The sequence below is a fragment of the Malaclemys terrapin genome, chromosome 2 (genome assembly GCF_027887155.1).
Source record: "Malaclemys terrapin pileata isolate rMalTer1 chromosome 2, rMalTer1.hap1, whole genome shotgun sequence".
Lineage (NCBI taxonomy): Eukaryota > Metazoa > Chordata > Testudines > Emydidae > Malaclemys > Malaclemys terrapin.
Window position 1 is genome coordinate 157,913,284 of NC_071506.1, and position 23,048 is coordinate 157,936,331.

At 44.7% G+C, this 23,048-nt stretch overlaps 1 protein-coding gene across 1 annotated transcript in view; it reads right to left on the minus strand.

The window, feature by feature from the left end:
* ANKRD33B (ankyrin repeat domain 33B) overlaps positions 1–23,048 on the minus strand; it is an 87,348-nt gene that overhangs the window by 17,872 nt on the left and 46,428 nt on the right. Inside the window, exon 2 of the mRNA XM_054019511.1 lies at positions 5,118–5,247. Within this exon, the coding sequence (XP_053875486.1) occupies positions 5,118–5,247 (130 nt within the window). The remainder of the gene's footprint in view (positions 1–5,117; positions 5,248–23,048) is intronic.

A 23,048-nucleotide genomic window follows, 5' to 3' on the forward strand; every position in this document is an offset into this window, starting at 1 on the left:
TGATGATGTCACTCACTCACTGTCCTGAAAATGTGTGTCACATCAAGAAGAAAAAAAGGAGAGAATCTGTTTTGAAACATCATAGTTGAAACATTGATTTGTGCCTGCGAATGTAGAGTCCAGTCCTGTAAGATATCGAGTGCCTCCTGACAGATCTGCAGAATAGAGGCTGCTCAGCACCTTCCGTAACATTCTCAATACTTTGTATGATTGGTCTTTACATCCTCATTAATGTAAAGGAATTATTCTAATGTGCAATTCTGTACTCCACAATTACTACATAACTGTGTTAGAGATTGATAGGTAGTTGGTCCATATAACACACTGGCATCCAGCAGATGTTTTGAAAGAGTGAGCAAATAAGGATTCCCACTGAATAACAGCACCTGTTATCATTCACATCTGGCTAGAGCAATTGCTATCCAGCAGCAGCAATATTGTGCATCCAGACCCTGAGTTTTTAGTTGTATTATTATTATTTAATTTTATTGTTGAATTAACCTTTATGAAATAAAAGTTACTGTACTGTATCTTCCTCCCTTTTTTCCCATCTGTTTCCATTTTTTTATTCATTCATTACTTTCTTTCCTTTTATTCTATGTAGTATTCTTTCCTTCTGTTTTTGCATTGTTTTTCTTCCTCCAACTATTTTTTTCTTCTCTTCCCCATATTTTTTTATCCTCTCATCCCATTTTCTTTTTTCCTTTCACAACAATCTCTCCTTCATTACCATTTTCACATTTCTTCCCCACTCTTTTTGTCATTCTTTTATTACCTTCATCTCCCTCAATCTCCCATCTAGGGTTGCCAACTTTCTAATCGCACAAAACCAAACACCCCTGTCCTGCCGCTTCTCTGAAGCCCATCTCCAAGACCCCACCCCTGCACACTCCATCCCACCCTCCGTCCATTGGTCACTCTCCCCCACCCTCACTCGCTTTCACTGGGCTGGGGCAGGGGGTTGAGGTGAGGAAGAGGGGCTCTGAGCTGGGGCAGAAGGTTGGGGTGGGAGGGTATGGGCTCTGGGCTGGGGGGGTACGGGCTTTGGGCTGGGGCCCAGGGGTTCAGAGTGCAGGAGGGGGTGAGGGCTCTGGCTCGAGGTGTGGGCTCCGGGATGGGGCTGGGTGTGAGGGGTTTGGGGTGCAGGAAGGGGCTGGGGCAGGGTGTTGGGGCAGTGCAGGCTCTGAGAGGGAGTTTGGATGCTGGAGGGGACTCTGGGCTGGGGCAGAGGGTTGGGGCAGTGCAGGCTCTGGGAGGGAGTTTGGATGCTGGAGGGGACTCTGGGCTGGGGCAGGGGGTTGGGGCAGTGCAGGCTCTGGGAGGGAGTTTGGATGCTGGAGGGGACTCTGGGCTGGGGCAGGGGGTTGGGGCAGTGCAGGCTCTGGGAGGGAGTTTGGATGCTGGAGGGGACTCTGGGCTGGGGCAGGGGGTTGGGGCAGTGCAGGCTCTGGGAGGGAGTTTGGATGCTGGAGGGGACTCTGGGCTGGGGCAGGGGGTTGGGGTGCGGGGTCCAGGCGGCGCTTTCCATGGCTCCCGGGATGCGGCTGCCAGGTCCCTGCAGCCCCTAGGTGCCTGGGCGGCCAGGGAGGCTCTGCTACACCAACTTAATAACTCCACCTCCACAAGCAGCATAGAGTCAAGGTCGATGTAGTTAGGTCTATGGAGTGTCAGTGTAAACACTGCATTGCTCACGTCAAATGTTACTGGCTTTCAGGAGCTATCCCACAATGCCCCACACTAACAGTACAATCGATACAAGTTCTCCTGGTGAGGATGTGCACCACTAATGGAAGGAGCGAACTGTAGACATGCACAAGCAATGTAATTACTTGCAGTGGTTCTATGCCGACGGAAGTTAGGTCGACTTAATTTTGTAGTGTAGACATGGCCTAACCAAATAAGAAAAACAGAAGACATGAGAGAGGATCATTCTAAAGTTTAAAAATATTGTATTAGAAAAGGTTATTTACAATATACTTGAAAATTAAAGAAAAACCACATAAAATATATACTTCAGCAGTCTACAGTATATTGCTCTAGGCTACTACTTAGAATTAAGTAGCAACTATATTCCATGTTAACTTCACTGATTGCGATGTTAACCACATGATAATCTGTATTAACACATCAGTATCTTATAATAATGTATTAAATAACTGGTATCAACACGCTGGCTCAGGATTACAAAGGGGAAAATAAGTAAAAACAAATATTTATAAGCTTGTATAAGCTTCTGCTGACTACAGTCAGTCTCAATTGCTTTTGGGATCAATATAAAATACTGACAGACAGTGTCAAGTCAATGTCTGTTGAGACAATGTCAGCACTGTAGATTAATTCTGAGCTCATTATAATTAGGTATAAAGGTCAGAAAAGAGCCAGCCTTAACTCTAAACCTTTTATGAGCCAAATATACATCAGAAGCAGATAAAAGAAAGCAGGTTACAGAGCATATGAGATCTCCTGATTCTATTCAGAAAGCTACAGAGATTACCTTGCTATAAATAAGACAATTCTGAAAAAAACAAACATTTTATAATTACTACCTCCAAGTGACTTCTTAAGTAGCAAATAATCCATCATTTCCTTTTTCAGAATAATACAAAAAAATTTCTCAGGTAAAGCCAAATATTTACTAGCAGCAAAGATAATACTAGTTTTTATTGCTAAATAAATAATGTTTACGCATGTCCAGTTAGCTGCCAAACAAATTTTGTGGTAACTAGGGCATAGAAATGTATCATTAAACTATATAATTTTCTTTTTTAAACAACAGCTTTTAAAAGGGACTCGACTACCACAGCTGGACCACTTGTCTGATGCTGTCCATTAAATGTAACACTAAATGTATGCTGTATGCAGGGCCACCTGGGACAACCCACCCCCTCCATCCCAGGCCCCACCCCCTCTCCATCCCTTTCCTCAAGCCCTACCCCTCCCCCTTTCCGCCCAGCCTCATCCTGCCTCTTCCCACCCCTGTCCCGCCCCCTCCCTGCGCGTATTCCACCCCTTCCCCCAAATCTCCACCCCACCTCTTTCCGGCTTCTGTCCCCTCCCCAGGAGCCAGGGGGCAGAGCGGGATGGGCTGAGGCTGGGTTGCTCACTGCTACTGGTGCTAGGCCCCCTGCTAACCCCTCAGGCCATCCTGGACCCCGCATCCCAAAGTATGGGGCCCAGGGCAGTTGCCCCGGTCTGTCCTATGGACGGGATAGCTCTGGCTGTATGTATGTATATCAAGCTAATTGTTGCTAATTATTACATTCCTTCAGTTCCTCTATAATTTCAAAGTTTCAGAACCTCACACTCCCTGCCAGTCAGAGATACTAAGGCTTAGATCGACAAAAGGACATAGGTGTGGTGATCCTGAGCTTCATGGTACCTAACTTTTAGACATATAGAAAAATCACAGGAACAACACTATGATCCACTAAGTTTAAATTCATAACTCTGCTAGACACCAAAAATCATGGACTTAATAAAGACACTGAATGTACGGCCCATTACAACAATCTGTAACCCACTATGGTCATCTCTACTCTAGCAGCTGTGTCACTGTAAGATTGCTCATGTAGCCACTCTATGCTGACATCATAAAACCACCTTAATAAGTGGTGGTAGCTATGTCAGTGGGAGAAGCTCTCCCGCTGACAAAGCACTGTGCACACTGCCACTTATGCCAGTAAAATGTAGGTCACTCCGGGGTATCTTTTTTCACACCCCCTGAGTGACATAAGTTTTGCCAACCTAAGTGGTAGTGTAGACATGGCCTAGCCCTCCTTTGTCCTATGTAAAGGGGTTAACTGCGCACTTCACCTTGAATGGTCTCTTGCAACGTGTGTTACCTCCTTATCTGTTCCACCTTGTATTTAGCAGTGATACTCTGAGTACCTTTTCCAGACCTGAAGAAGAGCTCTGTGTAAGTTCGAAAGTTTGTCTCTTTCACCAATAGAAGTTGGTCCAATAAAAGATACTACCTCACCTATCTTGTCTCTCTAACATCTTGGGACCAGCCTGGCTAAAACACTTGAAATAAATAAATACAGTAAGTACATCATGGATTCCATGCCTGGGGAGGGGAGAAGGTTGGGCATCCACTTAGCTGTTACATGATTGCCTCTGAGGACCAAGCTAGACAATTTGGGCTGCAGAGCTGTTTTGGGCTCCATACCACAGACAAAAAGAGTCTGTATTTGGCCTGTAGATACAGATCCTAATCATATTTGTCACCTCTCTTTTCTGAGTCACTTCAGCATTTTGTATCCACTTACAGTACATGACTACAGCAGTCTTTAAAATTAAGGCACAGTATTTTAGTTTTTAACAATAATCAACAGTTAGTTTTTTATGAGTATATTCATGCTAGAAATAAACATACTTTTGTCTCTGGGTGGGATAAAACATGCAGAGTGATTTTTTGATTTCTCTCTCACTACAGTGTAAATTAGGAGTAGCTCCACTGAAGTCAATGTAGTTACCCTGGTATAAAACCAGTATTAGTGAATGCTGAATCAGGCCCACAATATACCCACAAATATTAGATTCCTAGTCCCTAATAGGGAATGACTAAATAACATATTTGCAGTTAAAATGCTTCCGAGTTGTCACATAGCTCCTTAACTTTCTTTCCAATATTCAACAATGACCACAGGCCATCAAGATATGTGCAAGGTATGTGAAAGAAAGCTATAGTTATGAACACACTGCAGCTACATAATATACTGTATTAACATCATTATGACCAGTTGTTTATCGTGGAAGCAAAACAGAAAATTCAAAAGGAAAAAACAAAATAAAAAAGTCACAGGATCACATTTTTGAACAAAATTTCATTTATTTTGAAGTTAAAATAATTAAAACCATCTGTTAATAATTAATGGCTTAAACCCATTGATAAGCTACAAACGATATAGTTTGAATTTGTTATCTATATATAGTGAACTTGTAAAAGATTCATGAGAGCTTTGCTTTGGTGTAGACGGGCTGGGTTTATAAATTCCACTCGCTGTTGTGGAAAAAAAACCCCTAAGAGTCACAGTTTTTGTCCCAAAAGCAATGGCCATGACAAACACACCACCATAAACCTGATACATAAAGGTGAAACAGAGAGAGAACCTTACCTGCCTGCGCAGCTGTAATTAGAGCCGTGTTCCCTTCATTGTCCTGCCAGTTTACATCAACATGAGGGCACTGGGCTAAGGCTATTACAATATCCACAAAACCTTGGTAACAGGCAACAATAAGGCCAGTCTATAAATAAAAAATAAGGAGGTAGTTAAGGGTAAGCAGAGCAGACTGATCAATAGTACATTGAGGAAGCGTATAATTTGGCTTTTTTTTTTTTTTTACATGTGAGAAATAACATGACATTTGAGTGTTAACTAGTGGTGAGCTGAAGTTGCAAAGTTTGAAACTGAATTTCCACAAAGTTAGGGTAGTTTGGGTGAGGGATTACACTGGACCTGGACTCCCACAAAACTGTGTGTGTGTGTGTGTGGGTGGGTGGGTGTGTTGCTTTCGTTCGGGCTAATTTTCTTAGGGCCAGATTATTCCCTGCTGCTTCCTGGCTGCACAGGGGTTGAAGTGCAGATGAAAGGCACAGCAATGGGCTCCCTAGCAGTCCCTGTGCTTCCTACACTAAAGGGACTGCTCTCTGCATGTGCCCTTTGGATGCCTGACACCCCCAAGGGGCAGGAGGTAGGGTAGGCCATGACGATGTCTCCAAAAAACAGAAGGGAAGGGGGGTAAAGGCAGATATGTGGAGACCTTAGGGTGACCAGATGTCCCGATTTTATAGGGACAGTCCCAATATTTGGGGCTTTTTCTTATATAGGCTCCTATTACCCCCCACCCCCTGTCCCGATTTTTCACACTTGCTGTCTGGTCACCCTAGGAGACCTCCACATTCCTCTAAATACAGGGGTGTGCCTGAAATGAATGATTGACCCTTTTATTAGGCTTGGGTTTACATTTGTAAATTACTTCCTTTAAAAAAAACCCTAACAGTAAATAATATATATTGAAAAATATTAAATAAGCTCTAACAATTTTAAATATTATGGAAAATTATAACCCATTGAGCCCCACTAACTACCATTTATCCATCAGTGCCAGTAGTAATTTGTTGCAGTTCAGCTAGTGACCATGGGGTTCCAGATTCAGAAATGAGTTTTTACAAAATATTTTAATTCAGAAATTCTACTTCTCACAATAGATTGTGGATAATAGACAAAACAACAACAACATGTAGCTCTAACAGTGTACGAGTCATTATATTATAAATCAATGTGGGATTATGAAGTATAAGAGTATTCATAAGCCACCATACAACTCATTTTTTGGAATGAATGAGTGAAGCACAAAAAAGGCTGATATTAAAATACAGACTAGTATGCTACTAGAACACTAACGTTCTGACAAATTTGGGAAATTCAGATTTAAGGCACCCATGGCATACTGATTTCTGAGCCTTATAAATATATTTTGTGGTGGGACACAAGAACTTTCCTTATATTATCACATAGCAATAAGCCAGGTATAATACTGTACTACTAGGCAAAAATAATTTTACAAATGTGGCTTAATGATATGCAGGTCTAGAAAAATGTATACTAATTATTATAAACTATCAGATTATATTATATATCAAGATGAACACAAGTTCCCAGACCACTGGGTGATTTTGCATTTAGTCATCTGAAAACTAAATATTTGTCCTGTGGGTAGTTTTATTTTAAGTTCATAATATCTATAATCAATGTTAAATATTTCAGCTATAACCTAGCAATCCCACATTCTTAATACTGTAAATAAAATAAATCAATTTTTTTAGGAAAAAACATCACTGTCTAGTATTCGTAATAACAACTAAAAGCTCAATAAAATCTCCAGGAGGAAGAAAAACCAGGAAATGTATCTGACCACCCAATTTAGCCCTGAACCATTGTTTAATTAAAAAAAAACAAAAATAGCTTCCCTAAAATATCAAAATACTCTAGCCATTGATTAAATGGAACCAGAGTACTTAATCCTCAACATCTCACTTGACCATTAGAATTAAAACCATTATCTCATGTTTTCAGGATTACTTGTGTAACCCAGTACATAAGCATCCACAGTGCTCTGAGAAATGTACAAAATAAGGCAGGAACAAGTAAAATAACATCAGTGTTTAGTGAGAGTCCATGGGTTTTCCCAACTGCCTACACATTGTTCTTAAATGCTGACTGTGATCTAAACACATCAACTAACTGCTCAGAAGACAGAGGAAAAGAATAAGGAGACAAAATTAATCCTTTCTACTCTGCTCCCTTTGCCTAGCCAGAACACACAGACATGCAGAATTCGACTTGACCACCAGTTTACAGGGGGAATTAAGAAGCCCATGGGTGAAAGAACTTTAAACCTAATGAAGTGACAAACACAAACCTCCCTGAAATTTTTTCAGTTCAAAATGTCCAAATGACCCGATTTGACTCCGACTTGTTCCCTATTTAATCAGAGAAGTGGTGACTGCTATTAATAGTAGCAGGGTCCTTCATATACTCCAGCCTGTCCACCATGTGCACAAGGCCAAGAGAGAATCCCCTTCTAGCTACCATTGTGGCTACAACCCCTTAGTCACATTTAAAGCAGAGTAATGGGGAGGAGTAAGCACATCAGAATCTGACCCTTAGGTTTTTTTTCTTTCGTTGGGAAAATTAAAACAGCAGCAAGGGCACAACATGATGTGGGAAAGATGTTTATTGAATCGATATGAAACACCAAAGTTACACATTTCTTGTAGCCATGGGATCAATAAGCTTGTAAAGGAAAGACCTCGGCAGAAACCATCTCTAATCTTTTTTGTTTAGGAAAATATTGGACCAGATGTCTAGCTGGTGTAAATTGGCATAGCTCCACTGAAATTAATAAAGCTATGCCAATTTACATCAGTTTAAGATCTAACCCACTGAATGCACCAAGGGAGAAGAAGCTGTGATTCACAGGTGTGTCTTTGAGTCACAATGCCTCTCCAGGCTACTCCTGAGGTTATGCGCTTTACACACCACTCCTTGCTCAGGGACGTGCCTAAATTGACAATAAAGCCATTAGCAAATACAGAAGACAGTAGATCACTTCTGGACTTAGTTTATTCAGCCTACTCCTACCACAGTACCACTACTGTTAATAATCCCATCCTAGCCAATCCCACCACCTTTCTAAATTACTCTTACCCCAGCCCTCTAGTCTGCGCAATTGATGTACTACTGACACAGATGCCACTGGGCAATGAGCGTCCTCTGCCAAGCTATTCTGTCATTTCAATCAGATTGCTATTAGTCAATACATTAATGTTACACAGTTATCTCAATTTCCTCTTCCATTTAAATTTCGGTTGTCCTTTTAGTTCAGGCGACAAACAGCTTCCTTAAGATACAGACACAATGCCATCTTTTTGGTCAGCATACTGACCACAATATTTCTCAATTGCACCTTTGAATAAGACTATTATTCTGATTTCTTTTTTACACAATTCACCTCACACCCAATATTTAACAAAGCTCAGCACTCCTTGATAAAGAGCATTTCAATTTCCTTCCGGTTAACATGCAATACTTCAAAAGATTCCTTTGAAACTGGAGAGGGGATCTTGTTAAGTGAAAGCATCCTTATTTGCATACAACTTTAAGTAACACTATCAGAAGACATTCATTTTCCAGGTGGGACTGTCTCTGCTAATTGAAATCTTACTGCAATTTAATCATTCTGACCCCCTGCAGGTTTGTGCATTCCCTTTGCCTAAATGGTTGGTCCTGAGACATAATTCAACTCCTTTTGGTCACACCCTTAACATTACTCTATTTCTTTAATAATTTCACTTCCTGTTGAATGCTCAGGACTTAAATCGCCTCAGCTTTAAGTCTGCAGATGAAAAACATAGTCTGATCATATGGAAAAAGTAAAATATTAATCCTATCAGCAAAATAAGAGTACAAAAGTTATAGGAATATAGGTTTCAGAGTAGCAGCCATGTTAGTCTGTATCCGCAAAAAGAACAGGAGTACTTGTGGCACCTTAGAGACTAACACATGTATTTGAGCATAAGCTTTCGTGGGCTACAGCCCACTTCATCAGATGCATAGAATGGAACATATAGTAAGAAGATATATATATATATATATATATATATATATATATATATATACACATACAGAGAACATGAAAAAGTGGGAGTAGCCATACCAACTGTAAGAGGCTAATTAGTTTATTCAGCCTACTAGTTTATTCCAGGCTTATATCATAGAATGATATAAGCCTGGAATAGTAGAAAATGGACAGCACTGACAAAACATCTGTGAATGTTGCTTAGCAAATTTTTTTGTTGTAAAACCTTCACATCATGTGTAAAATAGACACCATTTTCATCTGTCACTAATCCTGCAATACAATGAACTTACTACACAAACACCCATTAGTACTTTGCTGCCACAAGTAGTGTAAGGTAACTCCCTTCTCTTCATGTGCCAATATATATTTATGATTGTATCTGTAATTTTCACTCCATACATCTGAAGAAGTGGGTTTTTTACCCATGAAAGCTTATGCCCAAATAAATCTGTTAGTCTTTAAGGTGCCACTGGACTCCTCGTTGTTTTTATAAATAGGAAATGTTATTTGTGCATCAGGTCATTATAGAAAATAAAGAGATTGCTGGAAATATCACAAGATCAATAATGAACACAAGGTGAACAGCAGAGAAAATCACAAATACCATAAAATGATTTTAGCTTAATTAAATTATCTTCGGACAACACATTTTCCTCCAGGAAGGTAAGAATGAAAACATCTTACTCTAACCTTTCTCCCACTTGCCTGGAACAAGTAATGTGTGTGACAGGAGAATAAAATATCATTCGATTGTTATGAGCATCTTGGTAAAGAATTGACAAATAAATTTCGGGTGGGTTCCATAAAGATACTTAGGCACCTAAGTCCCATTTTTAGGCTCCACTGCAATCCACAAAACTCCCTCTTGGCTGCCGCCTAAACCTGAAGACCCTAAATTCACTTGGTGCCTAAGTTTTTGTAGTAAAAGTTCCTGAAGTGCCTGTTTCTGCCTCAGAGCATGCACACTGCTGTGCCACTCTAGGCTCAGATGCCTATCTCCTGCCTGAGTCCCATACAGATTCACAAATCAGGGAAAAGATAGGCAGCTGAATGCCTAAGTTGCAGGTGGGGCCTGATCTGGTAAGCACGCTCAGAAGCAGCCTAACGCCATACAAAACCATCATGGGCAAACTCCTTCATAACCTGTAGCTTAGTGGTTAGGATATACTCTTATGATGTAGGAGATCCCTAATTCAAATCTCCCATCCTCCCCCCCCTCCACTTGCTGAGGGGAAGGAATTTGAACAGGGATCTATCACTGCTCAGGTGAGTGCTCTGACTAGAAAGCCATTCTAATGCTGTCTCTGGCCAAACTAATAGTTAACTATTTGATTATTTTATTAAAGTGGAACAACTTCAACAGGAGAGCTTGAGAGCCCCTCCCCCGACTACCCCATACCTCAGTGGTTAGCACACTCACCTCTAGGGTTACCATACGTCCGGATTTTCCCGAACATGTCCGGCTTTTGGGGGCTCAAATCCCCGTCCGGGGGGAAATCCCCAAAAGCCGGGCATGTCCGGGAAAATTGGGAGGGAGGGAGGGCTCGGCCGGGGCCTCTTTGGCTGGGGTCGGCGGTGCGGGGCCGGGGCCGGTGCGGGGCCGGGCCGGGGTCGCGGGGCCGGGGGCATGGTGCCGGGCCGGGAGCCGGGCCGGGCGCGCGGTGCCGGGCCGGGGTCCAGGGGCGCAGTGCCGGGCCGGGGGCCAGGCCGGGCCAGGAGCCGGGGTCGCAGTGCCGGGCCGGGCTGGGCGCGGGGCCGGGCGGGGAGCCGGGGGCGCGGTGCCGGGCTGGGAGCCGGGGGGCCGGGCCCGCGGGGCCGGGAGCTGGGGTTGCGGGGCCGGGCCCGCGGGGCCGGGAGCTGGTCCAGGGTCGCGGGGCCGGGGGTCCGGGGTCGCGGAGCCGGGGGTCCGGGGTCATGGGAGCCGGGGGGCCGGTGTCGCGGGGCCGGGAGCCGGGGGGTGCGCCGGGCCGCCGGGGGCCGGCAGTGCTGGGCGGGCTGGGGGTGGTCGGCCGGGGGCCGGGGCTGGCACCCCAGGGCCCGAGCCGACCCAGGCTGGAGCCGCCGGGGGGCCAGCCTGGGCCGCGCCTCCTCCCCCCACACTCCCCCTTACCTGCTTCAGGCTTCCCGCGAATCAAATGTTCGCGGGAAGCAGGGGAGGGGGCGGAGACTTTGGGAGGGGGCGGAGTTGGGGCGGGGGCAGGGGCGGGGCTGGGGGCGGGGCCGGGGCCCGTGGAGTAATATGGTAACCCTACTCACCTCAGAAGTGGCAGATCCCTGTTCAAATCCCTTCTCCTCAGCAAGCAGAAAGAGGACTTGAAGCAGGGATCTCCCATATCCTAGATAAGTACACTAACCATTCGGCTGAAGGCAATGAGGCAGGTTTTCATCCTTCCCCAGCTGTTTTGTGTAGAGTCAGGAGGCCTCTGACGCTGAGCCCATATACCAGATTGGGCCCTGTACATGACAGGCAGCCGAACACCTAGCATCCCCTGGTTCATAAATCACAAGCAGAGATAGGTACCTCCCTGCAGCCTGGACTTAGGCATCTGTCTCCATGAAAGGAGAGGGATTTAAGATGCACCTCTGTTGGCAGCATCTCCCCTTGGCTAGCTTAGCCGAGAAGCTTCCTAGCATGCTGGCTTCAAGGATTTCATTCTAAGGCATCACTCTCTACCCATTCATTGTACAGGCTGCCTAATTCAGGCCTTGTGGATCACAGTGTGGTTCCTGTGATTTTCTAAGGGCCTAAAAATTAGACACTGGGACACTGAGCATTACAGTGCCTAAGTCCCTTGGTGGATCGGGGTCCCATGAGCCTCGCTTTGTAAGCTTTCATGACACTTTTGCAATTTGGTTAAAAGCAAGATTAAACAAATATGTAATTTAATTAAATTTAATAATTTAACTCTAACAATGTATATATGCACAAACATATTTAGAGAGAATTATGGTAACTACATTTATTAGTTTTAAAAGTATATAAATCAAACAGCACTTATATAATCATCAGAAATTTTCACTTAAGAAAAATAAAAATACTCATTGTATTAAATGTTATAAATAACGGTAATTCATAAATAAAATGTTTAATGTGATGAGTAGCATTCAAAATCTGGATATTTTATTTTTAAAAATACCATAAAACAAAAGAAAGCGCCATTATTTTATGGATTTCAAAAAATAAATAGATCTCAGATTATGCAATATAGGGTCAAATTCTGCTCCCACGATGTGTAAATCTGGAGTAACTCTTAATCTACCTCTGCACTTTGAGTGGGAGGTGTGAGTCCCAGCTTGCGGAGATACCCGTGCTAAAAATATCTCTGTAGCTGGGGTAGCATGGGTGGCAGCTCAGCCTTGCTGCTTAAAAACAAACCCAGAGGGTCCAGGTGGGTTTGTACCTGGGCGGCTAGCCTGAGCCACTACCCTGACTATACTGCTCTTCGTAGCATGCTAGCTCAAGCAGAGCTAGCGTGGGTATGTCGACATGAACTGGGAATCACAGCTGGCTCCCAGTGTGCAGGTAGCCTATAAATCATCTGTGAAAATCCAGATTTACACCAGAGTAACTGAGCAGAATTTAGTACTGAGCACTGATATCTGTTCTTACCTGATTTGTGTGGAATGGATAAACTCTTACAAACTACATATACCATTAGGAGAAACATTTGCCAGTAGCTGAAATCATATTTATAATTGGTTTTGCTAATTAGGTCAGCAGAGAATGAGATAAAGTAATTATCCGGGTCTTCAATCCCATGAGAAAGATTGTTTGTGTGCAACAGAAATCTGTCAGGCATATAAACTTTAATACCATCCATAAAGAGAGAATTTAGACTGACCTTTTAGAGAGAGAAAAGTAGTAATGTATTTGTGTAGATATTATATGGGAAACTGACCAAAAAATCAGGAGTTTGAAAGAGGAAATTGTTGTTTGGACAAAAATACAGGAGCCTGGGGGAAGATGCTGATTTTTTCCAATGAAAGCGGTCAGACAAGAGCAAAAGAGAGTTTTTCAGTGTGGACTGAAGCAGGGAAGTGTAAATCTTTGTGACTCTGCAAGGGAACATAAACGCCAAAAGCAAAATCTTGTCTCCAACAGCAAAGCTTGATGACACTATCCACTTCAGTTCCTGAATAAGAGGGTCACAAAAATGTCACCTCCACTGCAGAACATTAAGAACACTAAGAACTCGGCTTGAAGAGTATAAGAGTTTTGCACTATGTGAAAGCATGCCAGTCCTCAAACCTTACAAAAAATAATGTATAACTCTCATCTGCCATTTAATGAATGGGATACATTCTGTCCTCAGGTACCCCATAAAATGCTACATATGTCAGTGTGGCTTCACAGGTGTAAATAAAGGTAGAATTTAGTCTATGTATCAATTCTGCTAAAAATCCCTTCATAATCTACTGTAATCTAAATCTATAGTAATCACTACTAAAAATAGCCTATGAGAAGCCATTTTTCTGTACTTGCAAAAGCTTACATTGTACAACAAATAAACCAGTTGTTACCTGGAAAATAAATAAGCTAACAGAAGGGCATGTTTTCTGCTAATAAAGTCTAAGTTACAGTTGTTAATATGTAAATTCTTTTAATTAGTTATACCAGCATCACAAATGACATAAAAGAATGATGAGAGTAGGCTAGCAGATACTTCTGCTTTACAAAACTAATCTCTTTTTCATAGTGAAGGAATTGTATGTAAACTCATAATTCCTATGATGGCATGGTTACTTCTACCTCTAATGGGAGTGATCTCACTTTTAAAAGTGCTTGTCTTAACAAAATGTTTATGTTAAAGAGGAAGTGGAAAGGTTTTAACTAACTGAAACCAAGTGACTTGTAAGGAGTTAACCAGTCTCAGCTGATTCAAGTTCAAAGGAGGTAAAGGCTCTCAGGTAAAAAAAATCCAGTTAAAGCTCTTTGAGACAGATGGAGGCTGTTTGTTCAGCTCTCTGATCTGGACACTATTTGTCTGTAAGGATCCCTAAAAGCACAGCTTGGATAAGAGTCTATTTTCCTGCCTCTGTATGTGTGTGGTGGTTTTAGTATTTTGTTATTTATTATTATTAGATTGTTGTTTTATTATTTTGGGGATCACAGTATCACTGTGGCATTAATGTTTCCTTGTGCTCTATGAGATAAAATAAGGAATCAATGTCAGACTTTAAAAAGAAATCCTACAAACATGCTCAAGATTTTTATGATGAGGGACGGTCCTGCTTCTACTGTGAATGTGGAATGTCTTTGTCCATCTCCTGCCCTGTCCTCTGCCTTTTTCCTAGGTTGACCAGCTACAGTATAACCTCAGAGTTACAGACACCTCAGGAATGTAGGTTGTTCGTAACTCAACTCTGAACAAAACATTATGGTTGTTCTAAGTTTACAACTGAACATTGACTTAATACAGCTTTGAAACTTTACTACGCAGAAGGAAAATGCTGCTTTCCCTTTTTATAGTAGTTTATGAGTTTATGTTTATCACATTACTGCACTGTATTTGCTTTTTTTTGGTTTTTTTTTGTTTGGTCTCTGCTACTGATTGTGTACTTCCAGTTCCAAATGAAGTGTGTGGTTGACTGGTCACTTTGTAACTGGTGTTTGTAACTCTGAGGTTCTACTGCATGTTTCTTCTCTATCAGACTGGTTGTGCTCCCTCTGACCTCCGCTGAGTTAAGGCCTGATGGTAAAGTCAGAAACTGAGGGCCAGATACTCAGCTCCCAATAAAGCCTCTCTGCACTGCTCTATCAGCACAAAGTCTTAAAGCTGATGTATCAGGCAAGCAGGGGGAAAAATTAACCTATGCATTTTTTACATAGTCAAATTCCATTTTTCAGTTTAGTTAGGTTGTCGGGTTGGGATAAAACTATTAAGTGGCATTGATTCCTGAGAAATAATGTAACCCTATTAATCCTAACATTATAGTTTGTATTACACAGACTAATCAGTGTCAGTACTGTCAAATATTAAGGCTAAATCTTGATGACATTGGCAGTGATAACAAACGTTTGGATACATGGCAGCCAAACTCCTAGCTGATTCCTACTTCTCAGTATTTATTTGTGAGTCAGTCCATTATTCTCACTTGGAACTATGGAGAGAGAAATCTAAATCCAGAGAGGACTGAATTCATAAATAATATAAACAACACATTTAGCTTTAGTTAAAGGGATACTGGTTGTGACACTACGCACCAGAGTCTTCATAGAAATATTGTTTTATGATTAAGATGAGTCATGTAAGATATCATTTGAAAGGTTATGATTTGCTAAATATGATTATCCTATTTGTATGCATGTATCATTTCTGTATCTGAAGTTAGAAATATTGACTCTGTATCAATACAAGTGGGTTTACACCTGGGGGACACCCACCAGACAGAATGCAATCAGTCTGGTGGGCCATTAGGAAGAACAATAGGTCTTTGAAGATGCTAATCTCCCACTTTCCTGAGACGCTTTCCTGGGATGCCACAAACAAACTCTTACAGACAGCACCCCTGAAGCAACAGACTTAAAAGTGGCTATTCTTCAACAAAAAAACTTCACAAACAGTCTTAAATGAGAAACTGCAGAACTGGAATTAATTTGCAAACGTGACACCATCAAACTAGGCCTGAATAAAGACTGGGAATGGCTGAGTCACTACAAAAAATAATTTTCCCTCTGTTGATAGAATCATAGAATATTAGAGTTGGAAGAGACTTCTGGAGGACCAAGCAGGACCAACACCAATTAATCATCTCAGCCAGGGCTTTGTCAAGCTGGGACTTAAAAACCTCTAAGGATGGAGATTCCACCACCTCCCTAGGTAACCCATTCCAGTGCTTCACCACCCTCCTAGTGAAATAGTGTTTCCTAATATCCAACCTAGACCTCCCCCACTGCAACTTGAGACCATTGCTTCTTGTTCTGTCATCTGCCACCACTGAGAACAGCCGAGCTCCATCCCTTTTGGAACCCCCCTTCAGGTAGTTGAAGGCTGCTATCTAATCCCCCTTCACTCTTCTCTTCTGCAGACTAAATAACCCAGTTCCCTTAGCTTCTCCTCGTAAGTCATGTGCCCCAGCCCCCTAATCATTTTCGTTGCCCTCCGCTGGGCTCACTCCGATTTGTCCACATCCCTTCTGTAGTGGGGGGACCAAAACTGGATGTAATACTCCAAGTGTGGCCTCACCAGTGCCGAATAGAGGGGAATAATCACTTCCCTCGATCTGCTGGCAATGCTCCTACTAATACAGCCATTGGCCTTCTTGGCAACAAGGGCACACTGCTGACTCATATCCAGCTTCTCATCCACTGTAATCTCCTGGTCTTTTTCTGCAGAACTGCTGCTTAGCCAGTCGGTACCCAGCCTGTAGCGGTGATTGGGATTCTTCCATCCTAACTGCAGGACTCTGCACTTGTCCTTGTTGAACCTCATCAGATTTCTTTTGGCCCAATCCTCCAATATGTCTAGTCACTCTGGACCCTATCCCTACCCTCCATCATATCTACCTCTCCCCACAGCTTAGTGTCATCTGTTAACTTGCTGAGGGTGCAATTCATCCCATCATCCAGATCATTAATAAAAATATTGAACAAAACCACCCCTTCTTGTCTACTGTTGGGAATGGGCCACTTCCACCCTGATTGAATTGGCCTCGTTAGCAATGACCCCCGACTTGGTAAGGCAACTCCCATCTTTTCACGTGATATATTTTTATACCTGCCTACTGTATTTTCCACTCCATGCATCTGATGGAGTGGGTTATAGCCCAAGAAAGTTTATGTCCAAATAATATTGTTAGTCTCTAAGGTGCCACAAGGATTCCTCACTGTTTTTACTTGTAACCAGTTTCTTTAGTATTAAGCTTAGCTGTGTGTTTGTTTCATTTGCTGTGTGATCTGCTTTGACCTGTTTGCTAACCCTTATAATCTATCTTTTGTAGGCATAAACTTGTTTTTGTTTTCTCTGAAACCAGTTTGTGGAATTCATAACTGGGGGGGCAAAAAGCTGTGCATATATTCCTCCACATTGAGGGAGTGAATTTTATGAGCTTACGCTGTATAGTTCTCTGTGCGGTGCAAGACAATACAATTTTGGGTTTACACTCCAAAGAGGGTGTGCACTTGAGTGCTGGGCAATTCCCCAGCTGAGTCTTCCCACACAGAGCTGATTTCAGTATTTGTGTCTTTCTGCAGCTGGGTGTGTCCCTACCTGTGTGTGTGCTGGAGGAGGCTTGAGGGCCTGTCTCAGCAGGACACTGTAAGAGAGCCCAGGCTGGTGGAACAGGCAGGCTCAGTGATACCCCAGTACATGAGTAGGCACCCTGGAAGTGAAGGGCAACCTATCACAATGGGTAAAAGCCCCATTATTTTAAGAAGACTGCTTTCCCCCACACATCCTCTGTCTGCAGTTTAAGATCAACTAAGTCAAGGGTTCTCAATCTTTTTCTTTCTGAGGCCCCCCGCAACATACTATAAAAACTCCAGGGCCCAGCGGGTGAGGCAGGGACTGGGGGTTCTGGGAGGTGGGTGGGGGCTCAGGCATAGATGTAGTTTGACTTCTATTTTGGGTGGGTAGGGGTCAGCGTAGCTCAAGGCGGCTCCGCACTGTGGGGTCTGGGGAGGGAGTACCACCTCCATCCTCTGACTCACCTCAGCAGGCCACCCACCTGTCTGGATTGAGGGAGGCCACAACCAAAATTATGATTCAAAGGTGGTGGGGCTCAGCTCAAAAAGTTAGAAAACAGGTCAAGGTGTATGGAGGGGGTAGCTTGGTGCAGGAAGGGGATAGCTAGGGGCAGTGTGCGGGCAGAAGGGTAGCTCAGGATGCGGGGAGGTAGCTTGGTACATGAAGGGGAGTAGCTGGGGCAGTGTGCTGGCAGGAGGGTAGCTGAGGGTGCAGAGAGTGGGGTAACTAGGGGCTGTGTGGGCTCCCCTGTGGTCCCTGTTCCCCGAGGGCTCTGCCAGCCACAGAGCCAAGTCCCCTCACCCAGGCGGCTCTTACTGGCTGCATGAGCAAAGGGGGCTGGGAGCTGAGGAGCAGCTTCAACCCCCTACACCAGCAGCAGGAGATGGAACGCTGCGGCTGCCTGCTCCACGGCACCAGCCAGAGCAACAGCTGCCCGCACTGCCCGGCTCCCCGCCTCCAACCTGGCCAGGGTACAGAGCTGCCTTGGAACTGCCCTGCTCTTGCACTGTAGTTTTTTTGGGGGTAACACCCCCATGTCCCTCCAATTCTGCCCATGGGCTTGGGGCTCTGGAATTCAGCCCTGTTGCACCTGGCGTCAGCCCCACAGGGGGCGCTGGGAATGAGGGCTTCAACCCTACGGCTCCTGGCTCAGCCCCGCGAGAGGTGCTGGGGCTCAGGGTGTTAGCTGCGGGGCCCTACGGACCCCCTGAAAGGATTCACAGACCCCCTTTTGAGAACCGTTGATCTAAGTCATTAGCAGCTTGATCCAAAGCCCACTGAATTTATTGGAAAGACTCCCATTGACTTCAGAGGATCTGGATTTGACTGTAGCGCAGCGAACTGGGAGTCAGACCGGCAATCTGTTTTCACTGACTTGCTGTATGACTTTGGCATGGCTCCTAACCACTGTGCCTCCACTTCACCACCTGTAAAATAGGCAGTAGTAATACTTATTTCAGAGTAGCAGCCGTGTTAGTCTGTATCCGCAAAAAGAAGAACAGGAGTACTTGTGGCACCTTAGAGACTAACAAATTTATTAGCTTATTATTTATAAGCTTTCGTGGACTACAGCCCACTTGCATCCGAAGAAGTGGGCTGTAGTCCACGAAAGCTTATGCTCTAATAAATTTGTTAGTCTCTAAGGTGCCACAAGTACTCCTGTTCTTCTTTTTAGTAATACTTATATTTTTGTAAAAAGTGTTTTTGGATCCTTTGATCTACAGTGAGTTTACAGTAAGGATCAAATTCTACCCCTTAGAAGAAAAAAGTAGATAAGAAGATTTTGGAGTATCGGTATGAATGATCAAGGCAAGGAAACCAATTCCAAATCTAGCCAATTAAAGAATACAGATCCTGTTGTGTAGTCTTTGCTGTGAAGGAGGCTTTGGGAGGGCTTTATAAATCCACAGGTCAGAAATGTCACTATTTAATCAATAATTAGTTCCATATCTAGGTTAAGGTTGCCAACTTTCTAATTGCACAAAACTGAACACCCTTGCCACGCTGCCTGCCCCCGCTCCTCCCATGAGACCCCACCCAGGCCCTGCCCTTTCTCTGAGGCCCCACCCCCACTCACTCCAGCCCCCTCCCTCAGTCGCTCGCTTTCGCCCACTCTCTCTCACTTTCACTGGGCTGGGGGTGCGTGCTCCAGGGTGAGGCCAGAAATGAGGAATTCAGGGTGCAGGAGGGGGCTCCAGGCTGGGGCAGGGGTTTGGGATGTGGAAGGGAGTGAGGGCTCTGGCTGGGGGTATGGGCTATGGGGTGGGACCAGGGATGACAGGTTTGGGGTACAGGAGGAGGCTGCGGGCTGAGACCAAAGGGTGTGGAGTGCAGGAGGGGGCTCAGGGTTGGGGTGCAGGAGGAGGTTCAGGATGTGGGCTCCAGGAGGGAGTTTGGATGTGGGAGGGGGTGTGGGCTCCAGGAGGGAGTTTAGGTGCAGGAGGGGGCTCAGGGCTGGGGTAGGGGGTTGGGGTGCAGGAGGTGGTGTGGGGTGCAGGCTCTGGCAGGGGGCTCAGGGCTGGGACAGGTGGTTGGGGTATGGGAGGGGATTTGGGGTGCAGGCCGGGGCTTGAGGTGCGGGGTCTGGGAGAGAATTAGGTGCAGGAGGGGGTTCTGACCTGGGGCAGTGGGTGGGGGTACAGGAGGGGGTTTGGAGTGCAGGCTCTGGCCAGGCGACGCTTACCTCCGGTCAGCGGTGCAGCAGGGCTAAGGCAGGCTCCCTGCCTGCCCTGGCTCTGCGCTACTCCAGAAGTGGCCGGCACGTCCGGCCCCTAGGTGGAGGCACAGCCAGGCGGCTCTGAGCAGGGTACACTGCCCGCGCCTGCAGGCACCATCCCTGCAGCTCCCATTGGCCATAGTTCCTGGCCAATGGGAGCTGCGGAGCCAGCACTGGGGGAGGGGACAGCACACAGAGCTTCCCCAATTCCTCTGCACCTAGGAGCTTGACATGCCAGCCACTTCCGGGAGGTGCGCGGAGCCAGGGCAGGGAGGAAACCTGCCTTAGCCCTGCTGTGCCGCCGACCAAACTTTTAACAGCCCGGTCATCTGTGCTGACTGGAGCTGCCAGGGTCCCTTTTCGACCAGGTGTTCTGATCGAAAACCGGATGACTGGCAACCATAATCTAGATCCAGTATTTTGTTTCACTTTGATTTTTGAACAGTGCTTTGTTCTGGTTTCATAACACTGAATGGATTTTCAGGTTACATAATTATGTAAATTACATTAAAAAATTTAAATTAGAGTAATCATCTTCCTAACTATCAGTACCATCTGAAGCACAATAGTATTTCTACAGAAAGGCCAAGGCCCCATGGGCTAACCAAAATTAACATGCCACTATTGGATCATCTTGGATAGCGTATACCCAAAATGTGACATAACATATATAGCAACATTCCCAACCAATACATCGAGTCTGAACACCCCTAACCTTTGGGAAAATTCAGAAGTGAGTCTGGATCTGAACTCTGTGGCTTGGGCCTAATTACCAATCAGCTGAACATATTGTATTTCTGTGCAGGACTTCTATAGAGTCATTGTTTTTTCTCACCATTCAAAAAGCAGTAAGGGTTGCATTTTGAGACGTACTGTAGTGTGTAGAGGAGTGAAGTGAAATGAAACGCATGCTACACCATTCTGCAATGACATGCCACTGCCAAAAAGACAGCATATGCATTCCTTTGACTTCATAGCATGTTGCATATCACCAAATGCTTGAACTCTTTTCTTACACGTTTTAAATAAGTATTTTCCATTCTGTTGTGTTCTGTCAGATATGGGACCATTGTAATTTAGATTAGAAGTATTACCTTACACTGGAATTAATTACCAGATGAAGAATATTCTGTTACTTATAAAAGAAACTACACATATGAAAAGTATTATCCATTCACATGATTTATGAACACACAGTCCTCAAAAAAAGCGAACTAAATAATGAATCCATAGGAAATTTCTGAGGACTAGATTTTAAATTGAGTATCTGTTAAAGGATGTGCATTTTCCCCTAATAATCTAAAACCTCCCCATGCCCCATCTCTTTTACAAGCCACATTTCTCCTTCAAGGACCCCTGTATGTTTCCATTTGGGAAAGGTCTATCCCTACTTCCCCAGCCCCGATGGCTGTTCCTGCTAAAAAGGATAAAAGATAACACGCTGGCACCAAGAACCGGCTTGAAGGGGGAAAAAAAGAAAATGTACTACTTCAGAACACCAACACCAGAATTGTTGGTGCAGAGCCTGTTAGAGGTGATGATCAAAGATCTATCCCCAGTCAGGATTCCAGAAAACATCATCCATTTTCCTGTGCTGTGGTCCATCCCCTTATACACGTCTTCCTTCTGAAGCCCTCCAAGAAGGGTCAATCTGTTCTGGGAACATAGCACCCTGGGTGCCATCACATACTGGGGGGATATATTTTATAAGACAACATGTGAATAGCAGCTAAGTAACTATGTAACCTTATTTTTATAAACCTTGTCCATCTGATTTCCTACTTTCTCCCACCTATTGTAACTGTCACTTGCTGCATCATGTCTAGCATTAGAATTTAAGCTCTTTGAAACAGAGGCTGTGTCTTCCTATATGTTCAGAAAGCCCATTTTGGGTGTTCCCACAATATAACTGTTATTATTAATAATGCAATTATGCTAATCTAACATTGCTCCATACCAATAATTTTTAAAATATGACTAATAAGAATGGAAAGCAGAAGTGTCCCCTTAGACAGATGATGATTGTTTGTTGTTGCATGCATATTGTGCTAGGTTTTTTCCAAACACTTAAAAATCCCACTGCCCTGAAGACTTTATAATCTGAAAAACCAAAACAGATAAAGGATGGGGGAAGAAGGTAGAATATACAAGCCAATTTTAAGGGTGATGGCAGCCACACATAGTAGTAGTTCCATATTTTCTACTGTTGTTTTCCATTTGTTTATTAAATAAGCTCCCCACCCAGCTGCCCTCCTACCTTGAGATTGACAGCTGACAAATTTTGTAGTCTTCATAGCAGAAATGGGCCTTGTTTCTAACATCTATATCAGGGTGGGCAAACTTTTTGGCTCGAGGGCCACATCTGGGTGGGGAAATTGCATGCAGGGCCATGAATGTAGGGTTGGGGCAGAGGGTTGGGTGCGGGAGGGAGTGCGGTGTGCAGGAAGGGGCTCAGGGCAGGGGTTTGGGGTGCAGGAGGGGTGCGAGGTGTACGAGGGGGCTCAGGGCAGGGGGTTGGGGTGCAGGAGGGGGTGCAGAATGCAGCAGGGGGCTCAGGGCAGAGGAATGGGGTGCAGGAGGGGTGTGGGGTGTACAAGGGGACTCAGGGAAGGGGGTTGGGGTGCAGGAGGGGTGCGGGTTGTACCAGGGGGCTTAGGGCAGGGGGTTGGGGTGCAGGAGGGGTGCGACAGGGGGTTGGGGTGTGGGGTGCAGGAGGGGTTCAGGCTCCAGCCTGGTGCCGCTTACCTGGAGCGGCTCTGGGGTGACAGCAGCTCGCAGCAAGGCTAAGACAGGCTCCCTGCCTGCCCTGGCCCCGCGACGCTCCTGGGAGCAGCCGGCACCACGTCACTGCGGCCCCAGGGGGAGGGGAGGCAGAGGGCTCCGTGTGCTGTCCTCTGCTGCGGGTACCTCCTCTGAAGTTCCCATTGGCTGCGGTTCCCCATTCCCAGACAATGGGAACTGTGTGGGGCGGTGCCTGGAGGTGAGGGCAGCACACGGAG